This window comes from Quercus robur, chromosome 9, assembly GCF_932294415.1.
Source record: "Quercus robur chromosome 9, dhQueRobu3.1, whole genome shotgun sequence".
In the NCBI taxonomy this organism is placed as follows: domain Eukaryota; kingdom Viridiplantae; phylum Streptophyta; class Magnoliopsida; order Fagales; family Fagaceae; genus Quercus; species Quercus robur.
This window is the reverse complement of record NC_065542.1, coordinates 49,054,838-49,075,250: the sequence shown is the minus strand read 5'-3', so window position 1 is coordinate 49,075,250 and position 20,413 is coordinate 49,054,838. Positions and strand designations below refer to the sequence as shown.

The 20,413-nt window shown below is 33.9% G+C and overlaps 1 protein-coding gene across 1 annotated transcript; it reads right to left on the bottom strand.

Annotated features, from left to right (window-relative positions):
* Positions 1-10,194: 10,194 nt before the first annotated feature.
* Positions 10,195-13,071, bottom strand: LOC126698858 (vacuolar protein sorting-associated protein 45 homolog). The gene is made up of 3 exons (XM_050396367.1): positions 12,442-13,071; positions 11,278-11,409; positions 10,195-10,765 (listed from the first exon to the last, which is right to left on the bottom strand). Exons 1-3 carry the CDS (start codon positions 12,588-12,590, stop codon positions 10,705-10,707), a joined length of 342 nt encoding a protein of 113 aa, XP_050252324.1. The 5' UTR covers positions 12,591-13,071; the 3' UTR covers positions 10,195-10,704.
* Between the last annotated feature and the right edge of the window lie 7,342 nt (positions 13,072-20,413).

Here is a 20,413-nt window from a genome sequence, read left to right as displayed (position 1 = left end):
CTAGTCTGTTAGTGCTTGCTTCAATCTTTAGTTGAATTTGTTGGATTTATGTGATACATTTTTTAAAAAAGGTAATGCATTTTGTTTATATTGTTACTTATTTAGGCAATATGTTGGTAATTGAAAAGGAGATCAGTAGTTTAATGATTGCTTAATTCTGTATATTGAAAAAGATGTAGTTGATAATATTGATAGCAAAGCTATTACATCATACAACGATTTCAAAATATGAAAACTTGTGAAGAAAATTTTAAAACTTTATGCAATTGCGAGTGTTTTTTTTTTTTTTTTTTTTTTTTGGTGATGTTAATATATTCAAGTTTTATTTTTATTAAATTTTTTTAATGACCACCATGAAAAAATTTCCTGGAGCCGCCAACAATCAACTAGGTTCAAGAGATAACTCAATGATAATAAATAAATAATTATATATCATTTGTTGTGTTTTATATCACCTCCTCCATTATCTATCTATTTCAATAAAAAAATAAAAAAATTTGTAGTCTACTTCATCGTTTATTGCAAAAGTTGTGGTGGTAGAATAATTGTTATTAGATTCATCTAAAAAGTGATTGTTTAACCAAACAGTCAACCACTATGGTTCAAGTGATAAACCAATGATGATAAATAAATAATAATATATCCTTTGTTGTGTCTTATTAAAGTAGCTTTAATATATATATATATATATATATATATATATCCAATATATCAAGTCAAACAAAAATACATTGAAAAATATATGTTTTCTATAATTAAACGTATATCGAAATTTTTTCACATTACACTTGTACACAAATATTTCAAACTTCATTACTTTTATTGATAGTATTTGTTAAGGTGTATCGTTACGTGTGTAATACTATTTACTAACAGATAAGGAAAAGATATAAATTACTTTACTTCTCTAATTTAAGTAAAAATTTATAAAATTTCTTCAATTCTATAATTTTTTGGGCGGTTTAAATCCATACATGATATGATTTTTATACATTAAAAAAAAAAAAAAAATGAAGTGACCCTGTCAAGGAGTGTTTTTTTCCTCCTTGTGTGTATGCTAGAGAGAGAGCATGCTGAGAGTTTGACATGCCTACAACAGAGTTTAAGGGTTTAAGAACTTGTAGCAATTGAAATAACATAAGATGAAAAAGATCAACAAAATATATCCTTTATATTTTTTCTTACAAAGGCCTGTAGCTTGTACAGTTCTTTGATATAAAATTGGTAGCAAGTAATTGATTGGAAAGTATAAATATATTTATGTTTTCTAGCACACTTACTATGTTCCAATGAGGCAATTTTGTATTTGCTTCAATTTGGTCACCTTCAATGATTCTAGCCATCCCAAAATCTGAAAGTACAAAAAACTCTGTTTAAAGTATAAGAAAGAAAGGAAAATAAAGGTTTGAATAGGATGATTTTCCAATTAGGTTTTTCAAGTCTTCTTAATAATTTCTTATTATAACGTGATATAATAGCTATCAGTCTCACATTTTCTAACATTTTCAAATATTTCGCACTTCCAGAACATCTCCAAAAAAAAAAAATCCCAATGGCTATCTTCTCTTTTTCTTAATTTTTTCCCAAACCTATCCCCATTTCACCAAAAAAAAAAAAAAAATTGCAAACCTATAAGCAGCAGGTTGACAAGTTGAAATTTGTAGATGTCCAACATAATAAGATTTTTCTACAAGGGATAATTACACTAAACCCACCTGTGGTTTGGGCAAAAATCACTTTGCCTACCCCTGGTTTGAAAAGTATCACTTAACCCACCTGAGGTATGATCCGTTTGTTTTCCGTAACCCACCTCTGTTAAAATCAGGGGTAAATAGATATTTTTGCTCAAATTTTATGTCTCTCTCCTCCCAAAACAAAAAATAGCACAAAAATATAAGAGAAACAAGATCAAAAAGTGGTATTGATCTCTCTTAATTCACATAAATCTTGAACATGAAGAACATATCCAAAAATATTAAACCTAGATCAACCTACACAAATAACCAAACTATACAATATTTCCCTTCAAAATAGGACTCTTGTTTCCTATATTGCACTGAAGTATACTTCTTTCTTCGACAGTACAAAGCCCCAATGTGCCTGAGTAAACCCAAATAAACATCATCATTCACAATAACAATCAAAACCCAGTTCAGGAAACCTCAAAATCTCTTCAATACTCACACGGCACAAAAGATTTAAATCAAACACATCCCATACCATTTCTATGAATCAAAATGAACAAAATTTTCGAAACCCAGTTCAAATAAAACTCAAACTCTTTACAAAAAGCAGCCAATACCAACAAAAAAACATCAAAACAGGAGCTATAAATCAAAATAAAACCCAGGACATCTTGAGTGTCGTCGTCGCTCTCCTCTTCGGCGTTGGCTACGGAGCCCTCACCGCCACCACCATGTACCTCACTTGGTCTCTCTTCTCCCATCGCTTCTCCTCCTTCGACTACTCTGCTTTCCCCTCTTCTTTCAGCCTTTTTGGCTTCTGTACTTTACAACTTGTGGCTTGCCACTAACGCACAAGCTCTTCGTTCTCTACCCACCCTTGATTTTCTTGATCTCCCCAAATCACCCTCCTTGAAGCAGTACCATCTTCCCTCAGTGTAGCGCCTCTATAACGAATCCAACCCCGAGACCCACTTCATCAAAGATGGTAAAATTTTGAGAAAACTCTAATTACGTGGGTGGGTCACGATGAACAGCAGTCACACATACCTTGCCTAGTTTCGATGATGCAAAACAAGTGTTTTCTCCTCCTCCAAATGCTCCAAACCACGAAGAACAAGCTGATCTCACCTCAGGTCCCTCTCTCGAAAAGTTTTTGATTTTTGGGTATTTTGATTCGTGTTATGTTCTGTTTTGGGGTTAAAAGGTGTTTTTGTAATGGCAAAGACCGAGGTGGGTTACGGAGATTGACGGAAACATATCTCAGGTGGGTTAAGTGACACTTTTCAAACCACGGGTAGGCAAAGTGATTTTCGCCCAAACCACAGGTGGGTTATGTGTAATTATCCCTTTCTACAATTATATTCATCACTTCTGTCCTGCTATATAACATTAATTTGTTCCATATGATGTTGACGTTGTGAAAACTAGTTTGCTCTTTTTTATTTTTTCAAGTGACTTCAAGGAGATAATGACACACTCTCAATAAGGCACCTTCACAAATATAAGTGACCACAAAAGCAGAATTGGGCCAAATTTAAACAAAAAGGAGGAAATGGTTACAAATTTTTGTCACCCATTTCTTCACACTTCTCCTTGCTATACAAGAGGATCTACCATCAAAGTTATAAATTGTTGTTCTAACTTATTTGGTAATATTGTCTTGGATTGAAGTGTTCTTTTAAGTTACATATTTGCCATACCCAAGCATATCAATAATAAAACACCCTGAAATCCAAATTAAATACCAGTATTATGTATTTAGAATTCCTCTTTTAAATCTCCATGGTTAAACTTAGTAACTTTCTCCCCAAAAGAAAAGCTTTTTGTAATTTTGGACATCTTGTTGGGAAAACCAACGAAGTTATCTCCGCAGAACATATATACGCAGTTAACCTGTTGTATACTAATTTTAGAAACCACTTGATAGAAAAAGCTAAAGTAGATGGTAGTGATTTCATCACAAGTTCTGGACAATAATAGTTTGTGTAATAATATATTATCTTTACAGTATCCACATTGTGTTCACTTGTTCATACCAAAAAAAAAAAAATTGTAATGTAGAGTAGAATTAGAGTAACTCAATCCTATGTTGAAATGGAATATTTGTACACTTGCCACAAATAGTTTGGGGTTTTAACAACCGCTAATTGTAGAAAGTGTTATTTCATTTATTGAATTAGATGCTAAACTAGTTGATTTGTTTGTACTAGTGTAAGGACCCTTCAAAATAAATGCAGGTTGTTTTGGAGAAGGAAGATGTGTGTCATTACCCAACATGAAAGCAATAGTTGACATGGTTGAATGGTCTATTGCATGTTCTTGCACACGCAAAAGTCCAATTTGAATGCATCTTGAAACTTCATTAGCAGGGTATGCCTCATCTAGTAATTGGTCGACCATTTTCATGGAATTGTTTTCTCTCCATAGGTCTCAAACCTGAGACAAGATATTAATCATATTAGGCTCAACAATATAGGCTTAATTTTGTAGTCATTGTTTGCACGTGTATTTACATGTCCAATCAAACTTGAGGAAGGATCATCATGATGCTAAGTACTGTTCTTTTTGCCAATAATGATCTCTAGTAGCAATACCCCAAAGCTATATACATCAGACTTTATTGAAAATAGTCCTTGCATTGCATACTGAGGTGACATATAAGTTGATATAACCACTGTCATAGCACAATGAAAAGGAAGATATTGAACCTCAATATAAAATGATCGAAGATAGCCCTTTGGGCACTAACATACATGTAAAATTTGAAGTAACACAATATGAAAAAGAATTATAAAGATATCCTTAATATTTTTTTTTTCTTACAAAGGTTTGTAGTTCGTACTCTCCTTAGCTGTAAAAATGGTAGTCAAGTAATCGGTTAAAAAAGTATACCTTTGTTTTCTAGCATACTTACAATGTTCCAATGATGCAATTTGTATTAGCTTCAATTTGGTCCCCTCCAACAATTCTAGCCATACCAAAATCTGAAATGTTTGGATTCAATGCATTGTCAAGTAGAACATTGCTGGCCTTTTAATCTCTATGGATAATTCTTAATCTTGAGTCTTGATGAAGATATAAGATCCCTTGACTAATTACGCAAATAATCTCAAATCGCTTTCCCCAATCTAAACATGACCTTTTTGTTTCATCTAAATGAAGAAATGAGAACTTGGATTAGATTGCATTGCATTCATGCCTTTTTAGTTAGGTATAAAATCTTGCTACTTGGAACTGATATGTTTGTAATGGGAGGATCGTTTCCTAGTGATAATGTGTGAGGTTAATGTGAAAAAGAAGACATACCAAAAATGGAAGAGTCCAAGCTTTTATTTGGCAAGTACTCATAGATCAACATCTTCTCTTCTTTGTGAATACAACAACATAAAATTCTCACAAGGTTTCTATGTTGGAGTTTAGCAATTAGTGCGACTTCTGTTTTGAATTGTTCTATTCCTTGTCCAGAGCATTTTGATAGTCTTTTTACTGCTATTTCCATTCCATTTTGTTGCAAACCCTGCAATTAAAGTCCAAATATCGTTGTCATAGTGCATAATTGTTGAAAGAAACTCAACTTGGTGAATTATTTAGGGAAGCCCTATTGCACACAACAAATTCATACTCAATGAGTATCCGTAAACATTCATGATGGAATTTATGATGCAAAAGCACACTTGAAATGAGATTATGCAAATTCTGGGACACGTTCAATGAGACTACCTTATAAACTGGGCCAAACCACCTTGTTAGCAATAGAGAAGTTATCTCTAGCTGCAATTATGGTTCTTAGATTAAATAATGGAAAATTTGAATTTCTTCTAGTTCCATCGAGGTCCCTTCTACTTGGAGAGTCTTCGAAGTATGGTAAAGTGGAGTCAGCACTATCTAAATATGTGCTATGTCTCGTCTTTGTCATAAAACAAGTAATTAATAATGCTAGTAACCATTTTTGTCCAATTAGGAATTCTCACACAAAAGCCTAATTTAATAAAACCGAGAAACACACTAAAATAAAAGAATGAAACAGAGGAAAATAAGAGGAAAAACTGAAGTTTAAAATTGTTTATTTATCATTGATAGGAAATTCCATTTGGTTAAAATGCACTTTTCTAAGAGGTAAGTGCTAATGGGTGATGAAAGTTCCTAAGGCCTACTGATGGGGCTAGAGAAAATCTTAAAATGTCAGGGAATTGGTTGGGCCATTCATCGAGCTTTTAGTTGAAAGGGTGAAAAAATTATCCATGTGGCATGATAATTGGCACCTTGAAGGTGTTTGATCCCCAACTTTGTCCAATAGGTGGTGTATCATACTGCAATTTGCAAAAGTATCAAGTATTCTGTAAGAAATGCAGTAAGTAGCCTTGGAAACCTATCAGATCAAAAGATACTACCCTACAAGCTTGTTTTCATCAATTAAAATTAGCTAAGGCAACTCAATGTATTTGATTTCATCTAAATATGGAAAAGTCACATGGATTTCAACCTGGAGTGAAATAAGAAACAAGATGGATACAACTGAATGGTGGAAAGTGGTATGGTCTAAAGCAGCTGCTTCTAAGCATTCCTTAAATCTTTGTCTTTGGCTGGTAGTGAAGGACGAATTGCAATTCAAAGTAGAATTAAACAAGATACATGTATGTCTCAATGAATGGTAGGAACTGGTATGGTCTAAAGCAGCTTTTCCCAACAAGGGCGAAAATTGCCAAATACCACGTTTTGGCAAAATTTGTGGCGAACTAGCACTGTTTCGAAAATATTTAGCAATCTACCACTTTTTTAGTACTCAAGTTCCACAAAATTGAGTTCTAAATAGTACTCAAGTTTAGTGAACTCGAGTTCCTAATGAGTTGCCAGCATGGCACTGCTGACCTGGAATTCGTGTAATTAAAAAAATAATGCGGTACTCGATATTAATGAAATCGAGTACTTCTTTATAGTACTCGAGCTTCATATAGTTGAGTACCTTGTTTTTTTCCCCCCCTTTTTCTACTTTTCATACAGTCGAGTTCTTTTCTATTTCTCTGTCTCATGTAAAGGCACTCTTTCTTCTTCTTCTTCTTCTTCTTCTTCTTTTTTTAATCTCCCTTAGGAACTCACTCTTGCAAATCAAAGAAACTTGTCAAGTCAAAGAAAATGGCAAGCATTTATGGCCAAAGAAAAGAAGCATGAATTTGGTTTGCATGTTAGGTGTTGTTCTTGGCCATCTTCTTTGACAATTCATGAAGAACATTTAATGCAAGCTCTTGCATTTCTTCATGCATGAAACTTCTTGAATATTATGCATCTTCCTGACATGGGCATGCAAGCCATTTAATGGTTTGTTGGCTAATGTCAAGCCACTAAGTTTGATTATTCAAGCCATTCCAACATAAACAAAAAGTAGAAAAAGGAAAAAAAAGAAAATAGCTTAAATCAGTCATTCTTCTTTTAAAAATAAATTAAATCAATTATTCGACATATGAAAACCAGTTCACCATAGTGAAAGATACTTAAACGAAAACTCCAGTCTTTTTAGTCTACTTTAAGTCTTAGGTAAACAACTTTGACCCTAGAACTTAGACGTACAATGATAGAGTGACTGGTCCAGAAAATTTATTGTGTGGTTTTTTTAATAGTGATTGTTTATCGCTAATAGTAGAACAGTCAACCACTTTTTTTTTTTTTTTTTTTTTTTTAAAGGGAAATGGCATTCATTCATTTATAAAAGGCAAGCATCTTGATACAATTGTTCAATGAATAGAGAAGGGAAATCCTCAATCCAATACAAATCCTCAATTCTAGTTCTAGCATGTTGCACTAACACATGAGCCACCTTATTACCACTTTAATATCTTCCAACCACTTAAGATTCAAGTAATAACCAATGATAATAAATAAATAATATAATATATCCTTTGTAGTGTTTTATTAAAGTACCTTTAAAAAAAATATATCCAATTTATCATATCAGACAAAAATACATAGAACTATGATTAAACGTATATCAAACATTTTTCATATTATACTTGTTCACAAATATTTCAACTTATGTGCAAATATTTCAAACTTCATTACTTTTATTGATAGTATTGAATCTATTGATAGTATTTGTTAAGGTGTGTCGTTACGTATGTAACACTTTTTACCAACAGATAAGGAAAATATATAAATTACTTTACTTCTATCTAAAAGTTGAAGCGTAGCATTTATTGTTATTACACTCCAGTTGAGCCATATCAGCGTCCATGTCATTATTTTTTTCTTTCCAATTTTCCTATAATTTTTTTAATATTTATTTTTTAAAATATTTACACTTCTCTAACCTCCCTCCCTTACCTTTTCATCTCCTCATTATCCTCTACATTAATATCATTCTTCCTTTTCCCCTTCATATTCCTTTATTTTTGTCTCTTCTTATTCACACTCTCTTACTATAAATTTGTCCCAATCTCTTCCATTCTACATATAGTTTTCCCTCAAAAAAAAAATGTTCTCTCTCTCTCTCTCTCTCTCAATTTTCTGGTGTATTTTTTTTTTCTTGCATCTCTACTTTAGGTTGATAAGTTTTTATATTTTTCAAAACTCTACTTCGGGTTAATGCGATTTAGTTTTGTTTTTTAAATTGTTGTTGTTGTTGTTGTTGTTTTTCCTTAGTTCTCTTTGATTGTTAAATGTTATCCTATTGCATTCTAAAGAATTAAATATAGCATATAAAAATATAATATTATTCTATTACATAGCATGATTTTTTATAGTGCTCAATTTAGATATTAAACAATGAGACTTTACTAATTTTTGTTTATTTTTTAATCCTTTGTAGTGGAAAAAGTACCCTTAATAGTTATATTAGAAGTACTCTATAATGCCATTTATTTAGAGAAAAGCAAAGGTTAGCCAAACAAAAATAATCGGATGGGTGACAAATTTAAGCTTTGGCAATTTTATTTTAATAATTATTATTATTTTATAACAATACATGTATAGAAATTTAATTCTTAGATTTTGCTAAAAAAAATTTATTTGATAATATATTTTAGGTGGATGAAATTACAATTTCTGCAAAGAAAATAACTTTAATAGATTATCAACAACAAATTTTTATCCTAATTGGTCCAATTAATCATCGTTAAGTTTTGTTAATTTTTTTAGTTTTGTTTTTTGGTGTTTTGGCTTGTAGGCAGAAAAATAAGGTTTGAGAAATTTTGTTTAAAATTAAAAGAATAATTTCCAAATTTTATATTCTTTTTAATGATTCACAAAATGTTATAAATAACTTTTATTAAAAACTGAATATTTTCATTAACTTGCTCTTTGAATCTGAGAAAAATTGTATTATTTTCATTTTTGTACGACAAAATTTATGTTTATGATTTATGATTGTTCCTATTATAAATAAAAATATGATTATAAAGACATTACTCATTATTAAATTACTTTAAATTGTAAAAAAAAAAAAAATTAAACCACCATATAAATAATTATCATGCGCAACACGCGGGTTCGCAACTAGTGTTAATTAAGATGCGCGTTGTGTGTCTTTGTCATGACTTTCATCTCCTAAGTTGGACGTGTTAATTATGATGCGCGTTGTGTGTCTTTGTCTTGGCTTTCATCTCTTGAGTTGGACGTGTTAATTATGATGCGCGTTGTGTGTCTTTGTCTTGGCTTTCATCTCTTGAGTTGGATGTGTTAATTATGATGCGCGTTGTGTGTCTTTGTCTTGACTTTCATCTCTTGAGTTGAACTTGTTAATTAAAGTTGTGTGTTGTGTGTCTTTGTCATGGCATCATCTCCAATTCCCCTATGAGACTTTTTAATAACAAGTTGTGTTGGTGCCCCATAAAGTGGCACAACTTATGGCCCAACTCGCCCATGTGGCATTAGTTAAATTATAAAATTTACAAATTATCTTAAATTTTATAATTTTTTGGGCGGTTAAAATCCATACATGATATGATTTTTATACATTAAAAAAAATGAAATGACCGGATCAAGGTTTTTTTTTTTTTTTTTTTCATAAGATAGAGAGAGAGAGAGAGCAGAGAGAGCATGCTAAGAATTAGATATTCCCACAACAGAGTTTAAGGGGCAGTTTGGTAATGTTGTTTGTATTTTTTGGAAATATGTGTGGGTGAAAAAGTGTGTGGAAATATGAGTAATGTTATTTAAAAACTAAAAAATGTTGTTTAAACTACCATACCAAATGGCCCCTAAGTGTTTAAGAACTTGTAGCTCACTATTTAAAATTTTAAATTGATCACACCCATCCTTCATTAGCAAGTATAAAGCATCACCAAGTACATTTTGACGCCAATCTACTAACAGCTTGGTTATATGAAAGATTGTCTGTGTTTGTGTTCAGGCAAAGCAAGCAAAGATAGTGTAATTTGGAAGATGACTCGACTGAATCGAGAGGACCAAGGTCCACAGGTGCATAATTGGACACAACACCAATTAATAAAAGCAAAAGATTCTCCCTGATAATATAATTCACCAGAAAACATGATCAAAATATATGTAATAGCAAAAGTTTCAATACCAATTATGCACACACAAATATTCATAAACTTCCCATTTCACCAGAACATTGATTGCTAAAGTATAAACTAAACCCCTGGCCCTGGCTCAACCATATGCTCAGCCGTAACTTTTCACAATATGGTCCAAGTACAAAACTACCTAGGATAAATCAAGCATCTATACAATCCAAAAAAGAAAGAAAAAAAAATTGTATGTGATTTTACATTTTCGTTCACAAGGCAAGGTAGTGTTGTTAAACAAGCAATAAGGCTATCTGCAAATTGTTTCCTGCGTATAAGTAATATCTCATATTCCAATATGTAATGGGTTTAGTCTCCAAAAAACCTATTTACTTTTTATTCCTTTGCAAATTGGTGAATATTGTACTGATTCTGATGATCATCAAGTTCCTCTTCCCAATATTCATTAACAATCTTACCACTGCCAGTCACCAAGTCAAAAGCTCCGTATAAAGCCATAAAAATTATCTATTGGCTCTCAAGACACATATGATGGGGCTTCAAATCACTACTGTGCTAGAATGAGCTTTCCTTTGAGCTTCTTCCAAGTCTTTCGGAAACCTGCTTTTTTTTGGCCAAAACGATCATTGGATCAGAGGAAATCATGTAAAGCAAGGATAGTTTCCACTTAACTACATTCCATCAAATAACTAAACTAGCCTCAAATTATCACTATATAACTAAACGTATCCTATAAATATGACAAAAGTATAAAATAAATACAATTTATGGATATTTGTATTAGTTGAGATTTAAGTTCAGTAAAGTGTGACTGAAGTTATAGAATTTTGATTTGTAGATTTTAAGTAGCCACAAATCATTGCATGCTTGCAACCTACATGGGATGAATAATGCCAAACCAACATCCACAAGCCCAACATAGTTTCACCAAGTGTCAAATTAACATGATGCAATCCAACCCACAACTACATTCTCAAATTTCCAGCTGATGCAAGAAAGATGAAGGCCATAGAAGTTAGCATTTAGAGCTAGTGAGTGCCAAGCATGAACCACAGCTAGCACAGCAATAGTGTGCTTCTAAAATCACAATGATGATTCAAAAGCATACATACCCCTTAGAATTCAGAACCAGAGAACCACCAAGTATAAAACGAATTCCAGATTTGCTGGCATTTTGTAAAGCAACAGAATGTGACTCTTCATATGTCATCCCTCCAACAATGAATATGACTACTTCTTGTGGCCTGCTCAAAGATGAAGTGTTTGTCATTCAAGCTATATTACCCAAAGCCTTTTAAAAATCTTTATTTAAAGGCTGTAACTTTCACTTCAAACTTCAAAGGCTATGGATATCTCAAATATAAATTAATATTCAATCCTACAATAGCTTGTCCATGCTTGAAAAGCCTTTACTATAGGATGTAACAGCAAAATGAAGGGGAAAGATAGGAGACTTGAGTAAAATGGTAGAGAAATTTGAGAGGAAAGGCGATTAGGGGCATATATATCTGATTTTGACGTTGACATCTACTTCTAGCTTACCATTACTTTTGTTTCTGGAATTTATAGACATCCCCTCTTTTTAGTATTTTCTTACAAAGGGAGGAGATTCCCTTTAAGCCGGACCTCATTAGTTTTAGTTTATCTTTTGTACATGTTAATTTTATTTATTTTGGGTCTTCTTTTTGTAAAGATCCCATGTACTAGGATTGTGCCCCTTTTTGCATTTTCTTACTGAAAAAAAAACTATTACTTATATAATTTTTTTTGTTTAAGTGCTTTCCTTGCGTACCTCCCATGCACTAGGACTTCCTTTTGTTTTGTTGTTGTTTTTTTTTTTTTTTTTTTTTCCTCTTAATACAATTTATTACTTATCAAAATTGTATATCTGATTTGGATGAATGGTAGAATGGGAATCAAGAAGCTACGCAGAAACAGTAAAGTTTCCATTAAATGAACAATAATCTAAGTTCTGGGGGTAGGCTAGATGGCTTAAAAACTGTCTTCAACAAATTGAGGGGACACAGCCACCTCAGTTAACTCATATCAATCCCTATGACCATATATAGCATAGTGTCAGGGTGAAGCATCAATGCCCAAAATATGCACAGGGCCAAACTCGCAAAGATAAGAAATCCCTAATTCATACCTTTGGTGTGTGACCTGCCATAAATGCCAAGGAAAAAATTGAGGCAGTAACAATACGATCATCCACATAAATGAGAAAATATATAGTAACGGTTGGACTATGATAAATAAATAGAGAAGAATCAGACCTCGATCCTCTGAAGCCCAAAGCAAGTAAGTGAGAAGAGAGCTGTGAGAACCAAGCTCGAGGGGACTGCTTCAACCCATAAAGAGCTTTCTTCAACTTGCAAACATGATTAGAAAATTGGGGGTGAACAAACCCAGGAGGCTGAGACATATAAACATCTTCAAATAGATGGCCGTGTAAGAAGGCATTCTGAACATCTTGAAACAGCAATAGAGAGAACTGTCCTGACAGTGGTGGGTTTGATTACAGGACTGAAGGTTTCTCTGAAGCCAATTCCAGGAAATTGATGAAATCCTTTGGCCACCAAGCGAGCTTTATAGCGTTCAACGGAACCATCGGCATTACGCTTAACCAGAAATACCCATTTGCATCAAATGACATTGCGAGCAGTGTGAGGAGGAACAAGATCCCATGTCTGATTTTTGAGCAAGGCATCAAACTCGAAATTCATGGCTGCACGCCAATTGGAGTCTTTCACAGTAGTGGTGAAACAAGTGGGTTCAACGATGGAGGCATTACCATCAGCGAGGAGTGCACTCGGAACAGGATATCGCACAGTACTGTCGGTGAAGGTTTTGGGTTTGGTGATTAAGTTTTTGGAGAGATACGTGAGGGAAGGGATTCAGAATGGGGTAAAGGAGATGAGGGATGGGCCAACAATTGTGGGCTAGCAAGTGTTTCTGAATGGGCCTGTGGAGATTCATTGTGGGCCGAAGAGGTGAGTGTGTCCCACAGAGAGAGGGGCTGCTGCGTGAAGCCTAGTAGAGGACTGTACCTAAAAAGAACTTAAATCTGAAGTAGACAGTGACTGGAAATTTGTGGAACAAGGCCTAGCAAAGGGAAAGACATCTACATTGAAGAGCACACCTCTGGAAAAATAGACACGACCTGAAGGAAGATGCAAACATTTATATCCCTTATGAAGTAAACTGTAACCAAGGAAGACACACTGAGTTGAGCGTGGTTGAAGTTTGTGAGAATTATAAGGACGTAAATTAGGCCAACATGCACAACCAAAAACACGCAAGAAATTATAATCAGGTGATTGAGCAAACAATTTTTCATAAGGAGATAAATTTTGTATTGTGGAAGTGGGGAGTCTATTTATCAAATAACAAGCTGTTTGAAATGCATCTTTCCAATATTGAAGAGGAATGTGAGCATAATTTAATAAAGCTAAACCAATTTCCACAAGATGACGGTGTTTGTGCTCAACAACACCATTTTTTTGGGGTGTGTGAGGACAAGATAGATGATGATTAATGCCACAGTTTTGGAAAAATTTGTTAAGTGAGCGATAATCACCACCCAATCAAATTGAACAACTTTTACTTTGCGATTAAAATAGCGCTCAACATATTTTTTCCATTTAATAAAAATAGGTAGCACATCACTTTTATTTGTCACTAGCCGCGAACCCGCGCGTTGCGCGTGATAATTATTTTTATGGTGGTTTTATTAATTTTTTTTTTTTTACAATTTAAACTAATCTAATATTGAGTATTGTATTTCGTAATTATATTTTTATTTATTATAGGAACAATCCAAAACACCAAAAAAAAAAAATAAACTAAAAAAAATTAATAAAACTTAACAATGATTAATTGAACCAATATTATGATAAAATTTTGTTTTTGATAATCTATTAAGGTTATTTTTTTTGTAGAAATTATAATTTTGGCCGTCCAAAACATATTATCAAATAAACAATTATTAGCAAAATCTAAGAATTAAATTTCAATACATGCATTGTTATAAAATAATAATAAAAAAAATAAAATTGTAAAAGTTAAAATTTGTCACCTATCCGATTATTTTCGTTTGGCTAACCTTTGCTTTTTTTTAAATAAATGGCATTATAGAGTACTTCTAATACAGTTATCAAGAGTACTTTGTCCACTACAAAGGATTAGAAAATAAAAAAAAATTAGTGAAATCTCATAGTTTAACATCTAAATTGAGCACTATAAAAAATCATGCTATGTAACAAAATAAATACCAAATTATCCAAATCATGCTATGTAATAGAATAATATTATATTTTTATATGCTATATTTAATTCTTTAGAACGCAATAGGATAACATTTAACAATCAAAGAGAATAAAAAAAAAAAAAAAAAAAAAAAAAAAAAAAAAAAAAAAAAAAAAACAACTACAACAACAACAACAATTTAAAAAACAAAACTAAATCGCATTAACCCAAAATAGAGTTTTAAAGAATAAAAAATTATCAACCTAAAGTGGAGATGCAAGAAAAATAAAAAAATCCACCAAAAAATTGAGAGAGGGAGAGAGAAAGGGAGAGGGAGAGAGAAGGGAGAGGGAGGGAGAAAGGGAGAGAGAGAGAGAAAGGGAACCTTTTTTTTGTGACGGAAAATTTTGCATAGAATAGAAGAGATAGTGACAAATTTATAGTAAGAGGGTGTGAATAAGAAGAGACAAAAATAAAGGAGGATGAAGAGAAAGAGGAAGAATGATATTAATGTAGAGGGTAGTAGGGAGATGAAAAGGTAAGGGAGGGAGAAAGATTGAAAAAGTAGTGGGGAGATGAAATAGTAAGAGAGAGAGAAAGGTTGGAGAAGTGTAAATATTAAAAAAATAAATGTTAAAAAAAATTATAAGAAAATTGAAAAAAAAAAAAAAAAAAAAAAACCCTAAAGCTTGAAAGGTTTCAACGTTTTGTTTTTGTTTTTGTTTTTGTTTTTGTTTTTGTTTTTTTTTTTCCCTTCCTTTAAGCTGAAAAGGCTCACACAAAACCCTAAAACTGAACTAAAAAGATTTTGGGTTGGGCTTGATAGTGGAACTAAATAAATAAGAGGTGTTAATTATACAGATCTATTATTGGGTGATAGTGCAAGTAAATAAATAAGTAGTGGGTTGCATTTATAGGGCTGAAAATTGTAAAAACCATTTTAAAATTGTAGGACAAATTATATTTTAAAAAAGAAAAGAAAAAAAAAGAATGACGTGGCAGCTGATGTAGCGCAACGTGAGAGCAGCAGCATTAAACTATATGCTTAAGCTTTTAGTAATATATAGATGGGATAAAGCCAAGTATAGCGACTATACACATCAATAAAAGAGACATAATATTTGAAGCCAGATTTTGAGCAAATAGGAGATGGACCCCATACATCGGTGTGAATTAAATCCAAAGGAAAATTTATTTGAGTACAAGATAATGAAAAAGAGAGTTCTTTATTCTTAGAACTAAAACAAGCAGAACAAGGGTGAACAATTTTGCTGGAAATAATAGGCAAACTAAATTTTGAAAGAACATGATTAACAATACAAAAAGTAGGATGTCCCAAGCGTGAGTGCCATTGTGCTGGAGAAGTACGTTCACCAACAAAAACAAATGACGACAAAGGCAATTTATTGGAAGCAGAAGGAAAAAGGTATAGCCCATTTATACTCAGCCCGCGCAGTAGAACTCTCCCTGTTGTTCGATCCTGCACAAAGAAATAAGAGGGGTGAAACTCAATAGAGGTATTAGTATCAGATGTGAATTTGTGAACAGAAATAAAATTTTTGGTAATATGAGGCACATGGAGCACATCATGTAAAAGAAAAGAAGAGGAAGGAATTGATAATTTAGTAAAGCCAATGTGTTTAACATTCAAACCAATACCGTTACCAATGCCAATCTGATTAGGACCATGATACTCCTCTGCCTTCAAATTCAAATTTGCAAAATCAGGAGTGAGATGATGAGTTGCACCAGAATCAGGGTACCAATTGAAATTGGGTGAAGCTTGTGGAGTGGCGAGCAGAGCATGCTTGTTGCTGGTAGTGTCAGTGGAGAAGGAAGTATCAAACCTGTGATAGCACTTCAAGGTCGTATGTCCTGTCTTGTGGCAAACCTGGCAGATGGGACGAAAATTCCGTTGATTCCTAGATGAAGAGTCACGACCACCACGTGAAGGCCCTCGCTCTGCAAAATTTGCCCCCTGCAAGTGAGAGGTCCACAATTGGTTGTTGAAGCTCAAGCCGGAGCTCATGAGCTAATAAATGCCCATACAAGTCTTCAATTGAGAGAGGATCAACTCTTGTAGTCACTGAGGTGACAAATGATTCATAGTCTGATCCAAGACCAGCGAGAAGAAAAGAAACAATTTCAAACTTGTTCAAGGGTTGATCAATGGCAGCAAGGGTGTCAACTAGTGTAGTAAACTGGTGAAAATAATCAGCAATAGATGAATTGCCTTTCTTCAAAGTGGCAAGCTGATAGTGGATTTGCATTGTCCTAGCCCTAGATTAGGAGGTGAACATGTGTTCTAATGCTAGCCAGACATCTCAAAATTTAACCACATGGGCCAGAATTTTATCTAAAAGAGAAGAAATAATGGCACTGAGTATCATTTGATCTTGCAAATGCCAGTGCTAAAACTCTGGATTTTAGATAGCTTGAGTGGTATCATCAGCTGTAATGGTGATAATTTGAGGCAAAGCAAGTGTGGTTCCGTCTAGATAGCCATAGAGATGTTGCCCCTTAAGGTAAGGAACAATCTGAGCTTTCCACAGTAGGTAGTTGTCACGGGTAAGTTTGATGGTGATGAGATGGTGAATAGTAGTAAGTGAAGTGGGTGAAGGAATTTCAAGCCTTACCTTTTACGGTTCAAGGAATTTCATTTATTGAAGAGTTTGTTACAGATTCAAATTCAAATACAATTTTGACTTATCACATATATACAAATTCATATATACTTCTATCTTATCACTTAGATACAAATTCAAAATACGATTCTATCTTATCCTAATCCTATCTCATCACAATCCGAGATTTGTATTTTGAATACTACAGCTATGATACATCAGTAACTAACATCAGTAACTCTACCTGCTTATGAATTAGCTGCTATCCTTGACAACTACAGCTATATCCTTATAGGTGTAAACATTCTCAGACCCCTACAGCATATGGGAAAATGATGTATAAGCATCTAACCACATCCGCAAGTAGAAACTGAAGTGTTTCGAACTAACCTTCAGTCCACGAGCCATGTTACGAGCAATATTCAAAAGATCTCGATTTCCAAAAAGATCCCCAGTTCGCTTATCAACCCCTGCTTGCTTCAAGACGAAATGAACAAGTTGTCGTACCATGATGGCCAATTTTTCAAAACCAATGAATCATCTAGCAACTAGCAAGGAACACAACAATTTCAACATATTTGCAGCTTTACTAAAGCATTAAAGCATGCAAAACAGAAATGCTTGTTTCTTATTTTACCCCTGGTTTGTACTTGGCAAACCGAGAAGCTAGTTTGTTGAAAAGTTGCATCAATTGAACAAGACTTTCCTTCTCGTAGCGCAAAGCATAAAGCATCACTAAGCGTAAATGGTCAATATCAGATACACTTTCATTGTTTAAAAGATTTGTCATTACCTGCATTGAAGTTTGAAAAGGGAAAAAGGCCATTGCTCAACATTTGAGCCGTATACTAGATATTTCCGGCTCTAATTTCAAGCTGTCAAATTCAGGAATCTCAAATCATATATCAGTAGGTAAGTCTATTGACACCAAAAAAGCACCGGCTATCACATCTCTTCCTCCCCAGTGTTTACTGGTGTGCCCATGTTAGTGTACATGCCCCCCGCCAGGGGGGGGGGGGGGGGGGGTGTTGGTTGAAAAAGTCTCTAAACGGTGTTATGTAGCACAACTCAATATCAGTAGATGAACACTTTGTTTCAGACAATAACTTGAAGGGAATAAACCCTTTTTTTTTTTTTTTTTTTTTTTTTTGAGAATGCGAAGGGAATAAACATGATATGCTAATATAAACAATAATTCAGGAGACCAAATAGCATTATAATCTTGTAACACAGAAAGGAAAATTAGATAATCAAACATAAGCAATATTTCTTGCATAGGCCTTTCGTTTTAATGAGAAGGCTTAAATTTTGTGTTAATCCTATTGAATGATGTCACTAACTGCTAATCGCCTATAAAACTTAAAATAACTTACATAACACCTCTAGAAAACCAATTTATCCGCCCCCCCCCCCCCCCCCCCCTTCCCCACTCCCATAAAAAAAAGAAACTATAAGGACTCACCCCCACCCTCCCCAAAATAAAAAAGAGATCCATAGCCAACCCCAAAGGACTAAGGCTTTACTGTTTATAATAATGAGGCTAAACCTAGGTTTTGTTGGTTTCATCAAGGAAAGAAGTTTAAACCCTAAATTCAAACATTGGGCAAATCAAAAACTTGTGGAGAGCTTAAAACTAGGATGTGACTTTTCTCCCAATTGACATGGAAACATAGAAACAATAACACCCAAAAACACTTGAAATTGAAACTCCCCAAAATGCCTAGCACATGCAAGTTAAAATCTTCTGCTTAATTTTCACAAAATGAACCAAAGATGTAGCTCACCAAACCTTAATTCCTTGAGTTATCCAATAGTCTAAACTCAAAGGGAAACTAAAGGAAATTTCCCCTAGCAGTCCCTAAGTTGGATGGGGGGCGTCCTATTCCCCCTAACATGCTCCCTATGACGCAACTTCTTACGTAAATGATCAATCTCTAGCCTGAGATTCCTCGTTTCTTCATCATTAGAGATATGACTTCTAGGCCTCAAATGACTTCTGCAAGTATGATTCGTGTAGTCCGTTTCAACCTGTACAGTAGGAGTTCGGTTAGCCTCTCGATCCCTTCTTCTCTCCAAGCTGACACAATGGTCTACACATTGTGACCCCACAGACTCCTCTCTATTCTGCCTAGAGCCTGCCATCTCTTCTCCTTGCTATCATAAAGAAAGCCTGACTAAAAAAGATTGTAGATGCCTTTTCCCATAAATGGCGCCAATTGTAAGGACGAGGATTGTGGTCCAAGCCCACTTAGAGCAGTGTGACCCAGCACAACAAGCCCAAAACAATAGATTTGTAAGAAAATGGGTTTTATGAGCCAACTACAATGCAGAGTAAATACAGACTTGTGGATAATTGGGCTACCACTATTAATATGAGTGCAAGAGATGCAAATGAAGCATAAAATCTTCCTTGAGCAAGTCCGAGGAGGAGTTGTTCATTAAAAATCATTGTTGATACTTTTATAATGAGATTCAATTTTCTCTACCTTTTTTTAATTTCTTGTGTCAAATGTGCATCCCCTATTTCTGTGGGATTCCTTTCCTTTTATAGTCCCTCCCATTGCATCTCAGCCCTCCCTCTGTACATTTCAGGGGAACCATTTGGATGCTTGTCCTATCAAAACCCTTCTAGAGGTGGTAGAGAGGGCTGTGAGCTATGAAACTATTCAAGTGTCTTTTCCTCATAAGTGTGGTCAGTTCAGTTGGTGTAGTGCATTAAATGTGGAGGTGGCAATCACCTTCCTAGCCTCCTTCCGTTACTTGCACGACTCTGTTGTCTTCCCTGAAACTTTACTTTCTGATGTAGGCAGTTACTTAAAGTATTCCCAAGGTGTCTTTACTCCTTGGGATCCTCAGTCGGCGGACCAGTCTACCTTTTCTCCTTGGACCTCTCTTTCACAACTTTCGTCTATTTTTGAATGATCTAGACGTCTTCCAATCTCGAACCTGGTCCTTGTGTCAGATTTTGGTTGACATATATGTGGATCTTTATTCATCCTCAAACAGGGCCCATCACCAAGTAGTGTGCTCAAATCAATCACATCCACAATTACTAGTTAGTAATTAACATGAACCACGTAAAAAAAAAAAAAATAGAAAGTCTATAGACAAAAAAATTTTGACAAAACTTTTCACACCTATTGATGTGGTGGACCAAGGTGAGAACTAGTAAAAATTTGCCAAGTCAACTATTGTGAAAATGATTTGAATTTTTTATTTTTTGAGAAGTTTTTTCACATCAAATCCTAGGTGTTAAATTGTTATTGATTCTAATTTAAACCTACTACTAGAATTATTTTTTTGCCATCAATAACGGCTTGTAACAACTTGTTATTTAGGATTTTTTGTAAAAAAGTTGTGAAAATGTTGTGGATGT